The sequence below is a fragment of the Nelumbo nucifera genome, chromosome 2, assembly GCF_055504915.1.
Source record: "Nelumbo nucifera cultivar China Antique chromosome 2, China Antique-T2T, whole genome shotgun sequence".
NCBI classification, from domain to species: domain Eukaryota; kingdom Viridiplantae; phylum Streptophyta; class Magnoliopsida; order Proteales; family Nelumbonaceae; genus Nelumbo; species Nelumbo nucifera.
The window spans coordinates 58,250,111-58,266,468 of record NC_142650.1 but is presented as its reverse complement, the minus strand read 5'-3'; the positions used below and the strand labels follow the sequence as shown (position 1 = coordinate 58,266,468).

Sequence of the window (16,358 nt, the reverse complement as noted above, 5' to 3'; positions counted from 1 at the left end):
TTCCGATGTTCACTTCGGGCACTCTACTGTCCCGAGTTGCTTGCCTTTGCCACGTGTCGGGCGATTGCGAGATCAGGCCAAATTTCCCTTCATCAGCGACAATTTTGCAGCGTTGGCAGCAGCAACAAGGAGACAAGGATGCAGTGAGTTTTGAATTTTTTGCTTAATGGTGTTGTTTTGGATTCATTTTATTTGTCCCAATTAAGTACCACTTGGCAAATCCTTTTTATTTGAAAACTCAATATGATACCATGGCTGTTCATTCATGAATTTCAAATTTTGTTATTTTTTAATATTTTATTACTTCATAATAATGCAATCAACTGAATCAAGGAATATTGGCTTGAGGAGGGTGACGTGTTTCCATATCAAGTTCTTGTGCCGGCTGAATTGCACCCATAAACTAACACCGTTTACCTACCATCCTCAACATGCATCATAGCTGTAGAAATTTTCTGTTTTTTTCCTGTATTTTTTTATTTTTTGTGTTTTTTTCTGTATTTTTTAGAATTTGTCTGTATTTTATTTTTATTTTTTTCTATGTGTTTTGTACTGTTTTTTTATATAAATAGTTTTATTTTCTGTATTTTTTAATTTTATGCATTTTTTATTATTTATAAATATATTTTTCTTTTAATTTATTAATGACATCACAGGTCAAACTGTTCGACCTAGATGGTATCACTTAACCGGAAACCGGTCCCCTCACCGATTCTATTTTCGGGTTGTTTTCAAAAACCTTGTAAATATATTATAATATTAATTACTTTAAACGCCCAATCAGTAGTATCTTTTTTTTGTATTTTTCAAAAAAATACAGGTAAAACAAATTGAAATAAATCGGGGCCACTAGTGAAACGGAACACTTGTAAAACGCTCGGTGCCAAACAAGCACCAAGTAATTTACATTTCAATTTTCAAGGTCACTAGCGGGGTCAAAAACTGATAAGATCCAGAAGTTTATCACAATTCACAAACCAAAGTTAGGGCCCAGGGGGCATACCCGGTTTGGCAATTGTTCTGACCGTGATTCTAACATTTTGCTGTATACCGTACCGTCAGCGTTGCCTCTAGTTCGGGACTTCGGTTCGGTTTACCAGGATCACCTGAAGGCTGAAGCTCCCCCTCTTCCTTGTTTTGACTAGCGACTACCGAGCCATAGAGAGCCACGTATGGTGAGGTTTTAGATTTTTAGTCGATGGTCGGTGATGAACCGATGATGAGAAGACCTACCAAGGCGAATCTGCCTATCGGCAAGGGCAGATCGCGGTATTTTCCGGCTCAACCATGGCCATCCGCGCGGCAACGGCACTGGCGCCATCGCTTCTGCCGAGATCAAGGCACGTCTTTGCGTTATTCTTTCTCGTTGGCCAGGTCGGACCCAGACCCAGATATGCTTCTTCCTCGCGGGACCAGCCGGAAAACCCAACCACTTCCTTGCCCAAGCCCGAGAAGAAGCACGCCAGCCGTCTCTCCGCCGTTATAGACGCTGTCAACGACCGCAAGCTCCCTCCTGAACTTCGTGGCCAACGAAACTCTGTGAGGTATGTTTTCTTGTTCTTCGTCTTGTCCCTTTCTCAATGAAATTTTTATAGGCTTCTGTGTGTTAAGATTGAATTTGTCACTAAGAATATGTTGAACAGCTTGAAACTCTGATCTGAGAAGCTCAATCAGTTGGTAATTGTTTCTACTTTTATTTTTTATTTCTTTTATTTTTTATTTTTTCTGTTGAACTTCAATTTCAATATATCATCATCATCATCATCTAAATCATCATGTAAGCCTTTTCCCCAACTATACGAGGGTCTATGTGAGGGTCAGCTACATTAATGCTGTTTCGCCGTTCCGTTTGTTCAGCGCCATATCCAGTGTTTAATTACGATCTCTTAAGTCATTTCTTATTACCTCAACCTCAATCATTTGGTCTGCCTGTAGCTCGTCTAGCCCCTTCAACAAAGATCACTTATTTTCATGGGTGCTATAATTTCCCTTATTTTGTCACCTATTGGAGTTAGGGGTGAGCAAATGGGTAGGTTGATTGGAGTTACAGTCAGATTTCTTTGAATGAGTTGATTTCTGATCCCGTCTTGGGTTTCATGGAGACTTAAGTGACTCTATAGGTTTCATGGGCGGATGCACATCATCCCCGGATGATCTCCCTCTCTAATTGAGTCCAATTCTATTCCTCTTGATTCTCCAACCTAACCTGCAAGGATCAAACCTAACTCTGATTTTAGATCTGATTTATGAAATCCAGTGGGAATCATTTTGGTTGACCTAAACCTTATAGGGAATTCTTGTAGGAAGTAATCTCTAAAGGCCTTCCATCATTAATGTGAGATGATATGGTGAGTGAAAATACACTCTAAAATGGAGTTATTTATTAACTATTGATGTCCTTAGATCACTTCATGAGATGATAGGGCATCATAAACTAGTGGGAGAGGCTTATCCTAAAATGGAAGACTCTCTCACAATACCTTAGTATACCTATGTGATGGATCAAGACTTAACTATTAGAAGGGATTAACCTAAAATGCCTATGGAACCTTATTTGATAGAGGCCAAAGGGGAAATTCATTTGATGGATAGATAAGAGTATTCTCTTCAAAAAGTAGTAGGGCTATACAACTATAACAATTGCCCCTATGCACCCGTGGGATTCCTCACATTCTCAGATGTCTGAGAGCATCTCTTGAAATGGAGGGAATTCTCAAGATGAATAAATGAGAATGAAATGTAAACAAAAGCCCTCTCTACACTTCAACACATGAAATAAAGTTGTGGATTAATTATTTCAATTTGCATTTGTAGAAATGGGAAACAAACTCTTTGCTAAAACAATCGATGATAACAAACTCAATATTTCAAATTATACCAATTGAAAGTGCAATCTCCACATTGTCCTTGTGTTTGAAAAAACTAAACAAGATTGCCAATGAGGAAGCTCCTGGTGATCACGTTTCTAAGCAAAGAAGGAAAACATATAAGGAATGGCAAGATAATAATTCTCTTGCCAAGTGTTACATCCTCGCTTCATTGGAAATTCTATTCAGAAACAATATGAAAACATAACAACCTGTAGGGAAACTCTATATAGTCTAAATTTTCTTTATAAGGAGTAGAGCCATTTGGTTGTACAAAAAGTTCTCAAGTCGTTGATGACCACCTGAATGATTGAAAGTTAGCCAATTTATAACAATGTCATGAAAATGATTGGATATATCATGAATTGGATGCTATTGGTAGTATGCTTGAGGATGGCATAAAGATCAATGTGATCTTGAGCTCGTTTTCTCCCTCTCTTAATTAGTTATTGTCAAAATTCAACATGAACAAAATGAAAGTTACCTTGCCCAAGCCTTGTAATATGTTGTAGTGAGCAAAAGAATTAATGCAAAAGGAGAAGCCAGTTGCCAGCCTTGTAGAAGAAGGAATTTGGCAAAAAGAAGAGGAAGCCTAGGAGAAAGGCTTAAAAGAAACAAGACAAGTCTGGGAAGAATTTAAAGAAAGACAAGTCATTAGATGAGTGTCACTTTTGCAAATAGAAAGGGCACTAGAAGAGGAACTACCCTAAGTACATGCACTCCATTAAGAAGAAGCCTAATGAAGGTATGCTCGAATCTAATGTCATGGAGACTAGTATGTTGGTCACTTCTACTTTATCTTGGTGTATAGAATTAGGAGCTTCAATTCATGCTTGTAATACTTTGCAGATGTTCGAGAGAAGCAGAAGGCCAACTGAGGACTAGGTGGTGTTGTACATGGTAACATCTACAAATGTTGCAGCCACTACTATAGGAACAATAGACTTAGCCCCTATTTGGGAGTGCTTGTCCTAATAAGTGCTCATGAGTTGGATCCAATTGAAAATCGTATCATATCCTATTTTTGTTGGATTCTTGGATTGGATCGGATCAGATAATTAGGGGTGGTGGGCTTATTTTTAAAACCGAACCGGGGACCGGGGTTACCAGTTTTTGGGGTAACCAAAACTGAACTGAAGCCGATCGGTTAACCGGTTGACCGGTTCGGTTAACCATTGGTTTGGTTTGTTGGTTCATCAATTTTTTATTATTTACAATATATTATAAAAAACATATATAAATATATAATAAAACACTAGAAATATATATAAAATATTATATTTTATATAATAAATAATATATTATATATTATAAATATATATTTATATATAATGCATATTTATTAATTTATAATGTATAGAAAATATAATATATATAATATACATAAATATACATAAAATATATATAAATATATGTATATCGGTCGGTTCGGTTAACTACCAGTTTTCTATTTTGGTTAACCGAAACCAAACCGGCACCTTCATTTTTTTTAAATACTGAACTGAAACCGAACCAACCGGTTTGGTTAATCAAATTTTCTGTTTGGTTTTGGTCGGTTTTTTTGGTCAGTTTAGTTTTTTGTTTTTTCTTGCTCACCCCTACAGATAATCGGATCCAATTGAAACTTGTATCAGATTCGGGTCACCCCCTATCTGATCCGGTCCGACCTATATATGTATATATATTTATAAACATATTTACTTATAAAAAGGCATTTGCATTTTTTTGTAAATTTTTCTATAAAAAGACATGTATATATTAATATATATGATGAAAATAGTTGAAAAAATACTTATGTTTTTGTTTTTCTTTATATAAACTTTTATGTTTTTTTCTTTTAATAATTTATTAAATATTTCATAATTTGAATTGGATCGGATCATATTCGGACATCTGACATCCTTAATGGATTCAGATTTGGATCACCATTTCTGAGATCCAATCAGATATCAGATATGTGATATCAGATCGGATTCAGATATACCTTGATTCAAATCTGATCCGATTCATTTGCATCCCTACTAGCCTCCTGGATATACTCTTATATATACTGTTAATAAAGTGCTTAAATGAGTGTTCTTGTGTGATAGAACAGTTAATTGCACAACAGTGTTATGCATCTTCATTCTTCTTAAAAAGATTTTTATTATAAATAAAGAAAAATGAGATCCTCCATCATCTTCTTCCTCCTCCCCTTCCCCTCCTTCCTCCTCATCCCCCTCCTCTTAAGGAGGCTTATGTCTCTTATGTTCTGAACTACACCCCACTGTTATGGGCCCGGGAATAGAATCGCGTCACGGGTCGGTCCACGGGGAAAAGCTCCTGTTTTCCCTTGTTCCTTCCCTTCCTAGCTGAACCTATCTTGGCGTCCTAGAGGGTGATTTGTCCAAGAGATCACCGAACTCTCCTTTTACTCTCTTTCTTGACTGGAAATTTGATATCCTCATTCAATAATGGGGTCTCCTTAAATAGGAGATTACAAGAGTCCTAATCAAAGGGAGTCTCCTTGCTAAATAGGGAGACTTCCAGTTCTATCTTGCTAAGGACAAGATAAGCTAATCCTAATCTGATAAGCTACTAACAAGATAAGATAAGAGCAATAGAATAAGATAAGAACAAGCAAGATGATCTAATCTAATCTAGATAAGGCTGCTGTTGCCGAACTGGGTAGGATGAGAATTATTGAATCACTGCTGCTGCTGGCGGTGGGTTAGGTGCCTGTTGCTGCCGGTGGCGATGGTACGTCTTCCCGAGGAATGCGTCCATAACACCCACACTTCCAGGTAGTGGAATGCCATTTCACACCTCAGCATTTTAAATACATTGGCACCCATGTAGGCAATTAGGTTACAAGGCACCCCTCTATTGCCTAACCTCACCTTGGCACTTTGAAAATTATTTTGGTACCTATGATAAGTTGTATAGCCCAGGCTTGGGCCTGACCAGATCTGCATCCCAGGTCTACAACATTAAATGTATTTTGTGTATCATATATTATACTTTTGTATTATATGACATATATAACACTACACCAATTTTCAATTACTTGTCTTAGTTACATAGGTCTTGAACTCCTGATATGGACAATTATTATCAATGTCTGAATTTTCCACATGCAGTACATGTGCACATTTACTAGTATAAAAAAACATGGTGCCTGTTTTTAGCCATATTTATGTAGATCTTACGTTGCTTAATTAAAACTGGTTAGTACCTTCTCAAAAAAAAAAAAAAAAGAAAAAGAAAAAGAAAAAAAAGAAAAGAAAAGAAACACTTGCTTGTAACTCCTTTAAATTTATTTGGTTCCCAATCTAAAATATTGCAGTTTGTGATATTGAGCTATCCTTTAATAGATCGGAAACAGATATCATCAATGTTGTTGAGCAAAGAATATGGCATTCAATGGAAGAAGGGCAATTCGAGAACTTACCTGGAAAAGGGAAGCCTCTGGACCTTAGCACTAACCCCCATGCAGATCCAGCAGAAGACACCTTATACAGGATTCTTTCAAGAAATGGATGTGCTCCAGAGTGGGTTGAACTTAACAAGGAAATACGAAACCAAATTGCTGAGTGGCGGTTAGCCCTGAAGAAAGCACAGGCTAATAGATTAAATGGAAATGATGCCAAATGGATTGAAGATTCTGAAATTCTCAAAGTGCAGATGCGTGACATCAATGATAAGGTCAGTCATTTGTTGTCACCAGGAATTAAGTCTCAGTAATTGTTACTATTGTAGAAACATATTCTGCAACATAGCTTGTGGGTCCAGAATGGTTAATCTAGGTTTCTTTCTTGGATGTCTCGTTTTTTGTTGCAGTAGTAAAACATACCATACCAACAATAACACACACACACATACAAGTTGATGTGAGGAGAATTTCATAAATTGGACATATAGTGTTTGGTGATTGGTCTTCCCTCTTCCCTTTGTGTTTGTTGGGGTTTGGAGGTGTTTGGGATTGTTTTCCATCCAAGATATGATCACTGATCACCGATATCTGGATAGATGTGCTGGTAGACCAGATAGAAGATATTGAGCAGAATGCTACATATCATGTTCTGCATTAACTGCTTCCTATGTGCTCCAAGATCTAAAGGATTTCTGGATATGGTAACGTAACTTTCATCTAAATAATTACAGGTATTCCGATATAATCTCATTGTACCTTTTGGACGGCAGATGTTTGGGCTTAAGTGGGAGAAAGAATTGGATCGACTGGAAGGTTGATTTACCCTCTTTTTTTTATTCTTTTCTTTTAATTTGTGTTGGTTGAGTTTGTCAGCATTACTAAATTAGATAAGATAGATGCAGTTCCATAGCATAGATTGATGTTCTCAATTGATGTAATTGCATCGTCAATTATCCATATCCATAAATAAGAACATGGCATTGGTTATGTTGCAAATACTCTGACTGAAGCATGCTGCTTATGAGATTGATCGTGTCAATAATGTAGGTAGTGGAGCTGATACAAAATAATTGGGCTCCATATTGTGGCTTAGACTGGAATTAGAACAATCCATCGAGCGTGAGCATGTGAAGATGAGAGTTCAAATGTGTGTGAATCTCTTTAGAATCATTACCAATGCTGTCTTAGCCTCAATCTGTCACTCATGTCTAAATTCTACCGATGTCTATTTAGGGTTAGGGCCCCATCCAATTGATAGAACATCAGTTGATTCTTTGTCGCCTCTGAAACACCTTTGAACTTTTCGGGTTTGAAATCTTCTGCATCTTCTCCCCAAAGTTCATGTTCATGCTGGATGAATAATAATATTATAAACACGAGCTGGATGCCGATGTGAAGGGTGATTTCTTCCATCATCTTTAATCTTTGTGCTCCTGAATGTAAATCGGACAAAGGAATGGCACAGCCACAGGAGGGTGTAATCTAAGAACTTCATGCAGAATCATGGTTACTTGTGGGTGTCATATAATGCATTTAGGCTCATAATTACATAAATATGCAATGCAATGGTCTATGGATAATCAATTGGTCTGCACCCAAAAAGATAAAATCAAGGTTTGGAAAATCGACCCGGAAACAGAATCGGTTAAGGCACCGTTCTCTGGTTTGGTGGTTCAACTGTTTGGGTCAAATGGTTCAACCCGTGTTATAAATAAATTAACAATAAAAATAGATTTATAAATAATAAAATATATTTTAAAAATTAAATAAATTACAGAAAAAATCAGTGCTGGTAATGGAGGTGTGACGGTGTTGGGGTCACAGAGAGAAGGGGATAATTGCCACTGTAACTATAGACTTGTCAGCAGAGGGGAAGAAACAGTCGCTGCAAAGTTGCCGTAGATCACTGACGAAATTGGTGGTCTGTAACCGGTGGTCACCACTGGTCACTGGTAGTTTGTAAATGTTGGTCAGCGCTGATTAGACAACCGGTCACCGTTGTAAAACCATGCGCTCAACGAGGTGAGAACTGAGAATGCAAACCTTGTGTTCACCGTAGATAGAACCTCAATCGCCGATCGCTGATGGCTGTGGGTTGTTGTGGGTCGCTGTAGCTTGCTGTAGGTCACCGCCACCGTGGGTCATCTGAGGTCAAGCTAAGTGAGCAGCTGAGAAGGGAATTAGGGAAGAATGAAAATGATTTTCGTTTGAACCCTAACCCCCAATTACGATAGGGACACGTGGATTTTTTATATTTTTTTTAATACAGAAAAAATAAAGAATATAACCTGCAAACCACTGACTGGGTTGAATGGTTTAGCGGTTTGACCACTTGGGTCAGTGGTTTTCTAACATTTTTAATTTTTTTTTAAAAAAAACCAATTTATAATATAACTGGAACCAAAGACCTGAACGGTTCCGGTTTTTCCGGTCCGGTCTGATTTTGAAAACATTGGATAAAATGGTGTGTTGACATGGTTTTACACAACTCACAATTTAGGTGGGCAAGCTTTCTAGTGTTGGTGTGTTTCTGCCGCAGACTTTGATTACCTCTGCCCTTGCGCTTTGTTGCCACTTGCCAGTCTTGATGCATTGCTATGCTAGTAGGACAGACCGACAGAGAACAGGCCACACAGGTAGTATGTTGGCCAGTGAAGTAGAATAGTTTGCATTCCTCGATCATTTCTTCTGTCGTTAATTCATTATCCTTTCCCAAGATTTCCGTGGATGTCAATCAACTCCGATGGTTGCTTTGGTCTTCACGCTCAACTTCCTTTGAATTGAAGCCATCAAGCAACAGGGCAATGAAGCAAATTTCTATTTCCGTTTAAACTTTAAAGAGATAGAGATGGAGATATTAAACCCTTGTAAGTTGTAAACCATGATATGATCTGTTAAAGGCGAGACGAAACATGGTAAAGTATAGCAAACAATTGCGTTTAAAAGGTGGTAAAAAAACCCAGTTAAACCTCTCTAGATGTGGGGAAAAATATTGACGATTGATCTGAGAAGTTAAAGTAATCAGGACAAGTGGATGAATGCATCTCAGTCCAGGGTTGTAAACTCTTTAAAGGGCTTCCATGAATAAAATCAATCCCTTTCCTTATTCCCTTTGAAGATAGAGAATCCGTTTGCAAACCATCAGCTTCTCCTTGTGGAATGTAGGATAAATTATCCTTCTGTGCATCACCTATTCTTCTCCTTCTAAGCCAGAGAGGCCCTTAGTTAGCCATTGTAGAAGAGGGTTATAATCAGATAGCGGCAACTGAAACTGATCATTTTTATCTTGGTCCCAAGCTTTTGGGGGAAAATCTATGATGCTGGTTGATTGGTTATAAGTTTTTTCAACATCATGTCTTTCGGCATCATAGTCAAACCTGTTTTGATAGTTTCTCATTTCATTATGAACTGCCACTGCCAGGATGAATCGTTTATTTCATCACCAAGTAATGTTTAAAAGTGTGATTTACTTAAAGGATTCAACTATGATACAAAAAGATGTGATACCAGAAAAACTTAGGACGAATCAATTGGTATCATAAAAGAGGTGACCAATCAGGTGTTATTCATCAAAATTCAGGTATCATGTCTTTTCAGTATCATAGATATTCACTATTTTTATTACATGTAAGCATTGATTGTTATACAACAGAATGACACTGAATGGACGGAAATGACAAAACAGGATTCATATAATCGACCTCCTATAGTTGGGACAAGGTTTAAATGATGAAGATGATGATCCAGTTTTGATTGTTTAAAGCCATATAGATATGTACTTTACCACTTTTATTTTTATGATAAGAAAATCTATGATCTCTATTAAAAAAAAAACTATAGTCTCTATTAAAAAAAAATTGTTGTGTGAGTAGGGGTGGAGCCAAGTGTGGAAAAAAAAAGGGAAATTGGCTAAAACTCACCATGAGTTTTTAGCATTTCTCCTAAACTCACCACAACTTTTCAAAATGTCTAAAACTCACCATGTCACTAACTTGGCATTAAACAAACTAACAGACATTAATATATTACCATTTTAACCTTCATAAAAATATAAAATATATACAAAATAAATTAGCGAGTGTTAAGATATTACCATTTTAATATTTAGACATGAAAAAAGGAAAAGTTCAAAAAAATATTTAAATATAAAATACATAAAAACATAGAAATTACAAAAAATATAAAAATTATAGAAATTTTAAACAAAATAAAAAATTATTTTCAAATTATAGAAACTATAGAAATTGAAAAACAAAATCAGAAAATAAAAATTGTAGAAAAAGCACCAAAAATTAATAGATTGTAGAAAATAGAAAAATGTAAAAAAAAAACAAAAATTATAAAAAAACATTGGAAATTATAACAAAACATTAAAAATCATGGTTTTCAAAACCGGATCGGACTGGATGGCTGGATCGGAAAAACCGGGAACATGTCAGGTGACCGGTTCCATTTTCCCCAAAAATCGGATTTCCCCCCAAAACCGTTGATTTTGGTCAGCGAACCATTGAACTGGGTGGTTAATCGTTCGAACAGTTTTGACCCTTTTTTATTTTTTTGTCAGAATGGGCCAAGCATTTGGTTCAAACGGTCGGACCGTTCAACCTAGTAACCGGACCCTTGACCGGTTCGGTTTTAAAAACCATGTTAAAAATGCAAAAAAAAAATGAAAAATACCATTTTTCCTCTAACTCACTATTCAAGGGTAATTTGGTCATGAAAATTGTTATCCATGCTGACATGGACATCTCTGTTAAGAAGCATTAACTTATTGCGGAAGGTGAGTTTTGGAAAATACAAACTTACTAATATGGTGAGTTTTAGACATTTTAAAAAGTTGTGATGAGTTTAAGAAAAATATTGAAAACTCATAGTGAGTTTTAGACATTTCCCAAAAAAAATTGTAAAGGATTACTCTCTAAGGCTCCTCTAACTCACACTTTTTTCAAAAGAAATTTATTTATTTTTTCTTTAAAAAATCTATAGTAAACCAAAACATTCTCAGGCCATTTTTTTCCAAACTCTACTTCTTCTCCTCCCTATTTCATTTTCTTGTTTAACTTGAACCCCCCAAAAGAAAATTTCTGTCTCTGCCACTCGACAGATGAGAAATCCATGGGTCAAGGCTATGCTTTAGTTTTCAACCTCAAATCTCCGTCGTGTCCCCACCAAACAAGCTATTAGTCTGCAGGCGGGTCCTTGTTGTTCCTTTACTTCTACAAGCTATTTCCAACCTCATGGGCTTCCACAATGTACTGAGTGCAAATGATGGGCTAATGGGCCATTGCTTAGATAAGTATAGCAACAAACTACACCAAATGGTACTAAATTAGCCTGATTTAGCATCTCTGGTTCTGTACTTCTATACACTCTGATCGGTGCCTGTTTAAGTTAGGAAATCCAGCAGTATTGACCCAATGATTTAATTCTCTGTCCTTTACACTAGAACTGTGTTTGGTTGGATAGAAACTAAGAAAGAAACAGAAAATCGAGGGAAACAGACAAGAATCGGACTTTGAGGATTTTTAGGGCTAGTACCGTACCACTTGGGCATCCTTTCTCATTGGAAACTGGATTTTGTCAAAGCAAAAGCCACGAGCGCAATGTTTTAAAAATCGACCCGGAGTCAGTACCGCTTTGGCCACTGGTTTTTGGGTCAGTGGTTTGATCATTCGGTTTGAATAAATAGCCTGTTTGAATTTAAAAAAAAAAATTAAAAAATGTCAAAACCATTGTCAGGGTCAAAAAAGGTTGCTAACCAAATCAATGTTTTTGGCCCAAAAAGATTAAGTGTGAAATAGAACCGGTTGTCTAGACATATCAAATGGTCCGACCGTCCAAGTCAACGACAGTTCAAAAACCATGCTCTGAAAATCATATTATAAACATTTCCTTATAAATTTAACAAACATGTAGGGAAGACATTCTTAATGCATATCCGGATGCCATTCTCACAAGATTTTGGTCTGAATAACAAAAACAAGCTGCCATATTGCCATTTCCAATATGTAAGCTGTTTGTCCTCCAACCACAGAAACGCCATTGATGCATTATATCTTAGAAATCTTTTGACTTATAGATATGAATTTAGACTTCTGTCTCGAGGATATATACATCGTGATTAGGAATGGCAATAGGGCGGGGACGGCCTTGTTCCCACTTTCCACCATTTTGTATCATGTCAAATTCATTTTATTTTAATTTCTTTTAAATAAATTAATTATAATTTACAATCTTATCAAAATATTTGTAAATTTTCCCATATGATAATCATCGCATCACCTAAGATAGGTTCCGAATTAAAAAAAAAATGAAGAAAATTGCCATGCCTAACCGTATCTATTGTTCAATTTCCTTATCAGATCTGTCTAAAGCCGGTGATCACCAGACACCAGATCAGGGTTGCAATTTACAAATTAGACCCCGGGCCTGAGCTTTGACTATGCAGCCAATTGGGCCTGAAAACTTGACTTTTATGGGCCATATTTCCCCAAATCTCTTCTGAATGTGGCCCCAGAAGGCTGACAATGAGGTCTATTTTAGTATCTGGGCCCAACATTACGTATTTGGAAGAGCAATTAGCAAATGAAAAGTGTGTTTTATCCTGTCAACATCACACCGACACCGCGTGTATTTGGATTGAAAAAAGAATTAAATGCCCTGTTTTATATTTTCCAGAAGTAGAATTTATTTATTCCAGACCATGACAAGGCACATGGAATCATGCAACCAACGAGCTCGGCTTAGAAAAAGAAAATCTCTTATCTGTTGGCTCCATCTCTTTCAATGGAAAAGAAAACGGGTGGAGAAATTTTCACCCTTTCATGAAAGATGAATTTGTTTATTAAATTAAGGAAAAATCAATGGGGCATTTGCTAAAGTGAAAGATGTAATTTGTTGAATGTGATGGTTTGAACATGAAATTGTACAGATTTCCTACTCACTTTTTATATCTGTACTCTATTCATAACACATTGCAGCCGCGCATCTCACCATACAAGATGGTAATATGTGGCTGTAATTCAAAGCAGATAGAGAGTAGTGAGCAGCAAATTCGATTTATTTATGAAAATGTTAATAAATAAAAAATAAGTATGCTTTAATGTGATTGAATCTTCTCGTCTCAGGGGTTGACAGTGTGGCTAGAAACTCACAATCTCCTTAATAAACTATTCACTGAAAGACAATGGATTAGTTCATTCAATTCAGCCACTTCAGCTGTTATCAGACAGCCTTCTTGAAAACAGCCAAATGCTCCAATGTGAAAAGGATTGAGGCAACTCTATTCCCAAATTGAATTAGAGACCTCCCTCACCCTTCTCTGGTTGTCTCTCTCCCAATTGGCCTTTGATTCCAAAGTAAAAGAATTGGGATACTTCTACTTTTACAGAAAAGGACCAGATTAATGACCTTAAAAAAGTGCTCCTTTTGTATGAACTTTCCCATTCTTGAGGCCTTTTAGAACCCACGAAAATGCCTTAGAAGTCTCAAATGTAGCTGGGTCCAATTGGGCCCTTTCTTGATGATGCACAAGTGTTAGCTAACGTGCATAAAGAAATTGAAAATACCTTCTATCTTATGATTCCTTGCCATAAAAAAGATTTAAAGATTTTCTACAAAGCCATGGATAGAGATGTCAATAGTCGGGTTAGGTGGTAAGCCCGCACTGACCCTACGGGTCAGCCTTTTGTCGGGTTTTGGTTGGGTGAGCCCACTGCTGAACCAGTAAACCCCTAGCCACTTTTGATGGATGTGAAATCCAAGTTCGTCCAAAAGGATGTAAAATCTTATGGTAGAACTTAGAAGAGGGACATTGGACTGACCCCACATGTTCGATAATTGGGTTTTGCGCCGCAATGGTATGATTTTCTTTTCTTTTCTTGTGGAGAGATATTCTCTTAGAGGACAGTCTACACCTGGCATCATCTTTGTAAGTGTCCTTGTGTTTTGTTAACAGAGGTCTCAATTCAATTGCTCATGCGCGGGCAAAGAAGGGTTTGGATTCTTTTTTAGTTTTATTCCTATATTGGAAATATCTCCTTTACATATGTGTAAATCACATATATGCTATCAATGTGTAAATAGATGCCAATGCTTTTAGAATGCATGCAGAGTTTTTGTGCGAATAGCTGTTAAAGTCATTTTGTTACTAATTGTCTAGACTAGATTCGTAGCTTGGCTTGTTCTGATCTACATCTTTTTTTTTTTTTTTTTCTTTTGATTTGTTAGTCTGTTATTGGACAAATTGGTTTTTATGTTTTCTTATGTATTTAGACCTTTTCTTAAGTAATAAACTAATAATGATCGAATTTCATCAAACAAACCCAATGCTAGTGGGATTCAATCCCGAGTCTGTGGAACAAGCTAACAACCGTACCAACTGATCCATTTGGGATTTGATCCTGAGTCGGCTAAGCTGATATGAATTGGGCTATAAAATACTAATCCATCTGTACATTAAGTGTCACGTAAACAAAAAAATAGGGGTTTTAAGTGTTCAATCCACCCCTAGAAATCATAGCTCAACTCTAGGGGTGGACTGAATCCTGATGTGGATTGATGCCAAATCTATGAGTAGGATGCGGTTTATAGGAGGGGTTACTAGTAGACTAAAAGGTGACTGCAATTTCAAATTTTTGAAAGGGAGGACAGTATGCTTATCCCCCAAAATAAAATAATAAAAAACATAATTAAAAAAAAAAAGAAAAAACATTGGTTTCATTTGTAAGAAGCTTTATTTTGGTGTTATTAATCCGAGCCTCAGCCAAACAAGAAAAGTAAGTGATTAAGCACCATACTTACAGGGCATTAATGTGGCTCGTTTATAAAAACAAACTACAATAGCACCACCACCAAATACCTACTAAGGGGGTATTTTCCAAAGCTATGAGATTTAGAATACACATCTTTTTGCTTATTTAGCTTGCAAAGGGCAGCTAAATCTATACTACAACTCCATTACAGATGCGCATGTAACTTTCTCATTTTCTAAATGAAGTTTTCGAAAATAGTGAAGGTAAGTTTGAAGATGATCCCTCACCAATGCGGAGTTGAGGTACTTCTCCTTTATAATTTTAAATTTTTAACCTACAAAGCCTCTTTCTCAGCTAAGAAATGCTAAGTCAACTTCATTAGTGAGGTTTTATTCACTAGGCTAAATCAAGGCCTCTTCTCTCCAAGGGTAACAAGAAGGAGCTCAACGCTTTTAGATAAATAGATTTTTCCCTAAATATTTGCTCCACCAGTAGTAATCTCTACATATAGAGTTCAAATCTCTCTACAGATTCAATTTGGAATACAGTATGCAGCCATGTGGTAAAGAGGCAAGGAAACAAGTATGGATTTAATAAGCATAGCTTTTCGAGCATGGGAAAAGATCCCTGACTTCCACTCTTTGAGATTTGATTTTACCTTGTCAACAATGAATCTTCATGACGCTTGTTTCTTAGGCCCCGTTTGCTTTTCGGTAAGTTATTTATTCAGGTAAAATGCACTTACTTGGGTAAGTGTTTTCTAGGAGACACTAACCCAAGTAAGTGCATTTACCCATGCTCTTTTGTTTTCCAGGTAAATAAGGCAAAGACCGTTTTAGCCACAAAAATCTATTATTAAAAGGAGTATTTTTGTCCTATTCACGTGTTGACAATTTTCCTCCCGTATGGAAAAGTTATTTACCCAACTAGGAGATGGATACCTAGGAAAATAAAATTTCCTTGACCCCCACATAAATCTAAAAAAAAAAAACATGAATTTCTTGGTCAATGGAAACCAAAATCCCATTGTCCAATTTTCCCCATTTCAAAAAACAAAAAAAGAACGCCCCCCTTAGTAGAATAAAGAAGTGGCCCTCCAAGATACTAATCATCCTTCTTCATCTCAAGCCACTCCCAAAAGATTCATAATATGTGATTGATTTTGAGCCCATGGAAGTATTCTTACTAAAAAAATATAAAGGATTTATTGAAATCCACCATTTTCCTAACCACCTAAAAGAAGAGCTCAATATTGGATTAGAGATTTTGAGCTTTAGCCAAGGATGCTTCCCCAAAGATCAACATGTCATCCCAAAAAAAAGGTGG

The 16,358-nt window shown here is 36.6% G+C and overlaps 1 protein-coding gene across 3 annotated transcripts; it reads left to right on the top strand.

Moving 5' to 3' along the window:
* The first annotated feature begins 995 nt into the window (after window positions 1-995).
* On the top strand, window positions 996-7,689 carry LOC104586174 (uncharacterized). Of its 3 annotated transcripts, XM_010243332.3 has the most exons (4): window positions 996-1,544; window positions 6,221-6,551; window positions 7,011-7,092; window positions 7,327-7,689. In XM_010243332.3, exons 1-4 carry the CDS (start codon window positions 1,288-1,290, stop codon window positions 7,347-7,349), a joined length of 693 nt encoding a protein of 230 aa, XP_010241634.1. In that variant the 5' UTR covers window positions 996-1,287; the 3' UTR covers window positions 7,350-7,689. The 3 variants fall into 3 exon arrangements, with proteins under 3 accessions (XP_010241634.1, XP_088755480.1, XP_088755479.1); XM_088899354.1 differs by lacking the exons at window positions 7,011-7,092; window positions 7,327-7,689 and adding an exon at window positions 6,690-6,791 and having other exon boundaries at window positions 1,002-1,544; XM_088899353.1 differs by lacking the exons at window positions 7,011-7,092; window positions 7,327-7,689 and adding an exon at window positions 6,687-6,791 and having other exon boundaries at window positions 1,002-1,544.
* The last annotated feature ends 8,669 nt before the right edge of the window (window positions 7,690-16,358 follow it).

What these genes read in the sequence shown, in the direction of transcription:
- LOC104586174 (XM_010243332.3), top strand. Translation starts at nt 1,288, where the DNA reads ATGGCCATCCGCGCGGCAACGGCACTGGCGCCATCGCTTCTGCCGAGA. An exon ending in GGCCAACGAAACTCTGTGAG is followed by an intron (nt 1,545 to 6,220) that starts GTATGTTTTCTT and finishes ATCCTTTAATAG; the next exon opens with ATCGGAAACAGATATCATCA. An exon ending in TGCGTGACATCAATGATAAG is followed by an intron (nt 6,552 to 7,010) that starts GTCAGTCATTTG and finishes AAATAATTACAG; the next exon opens with GTATTCCGATATAATCTCAT.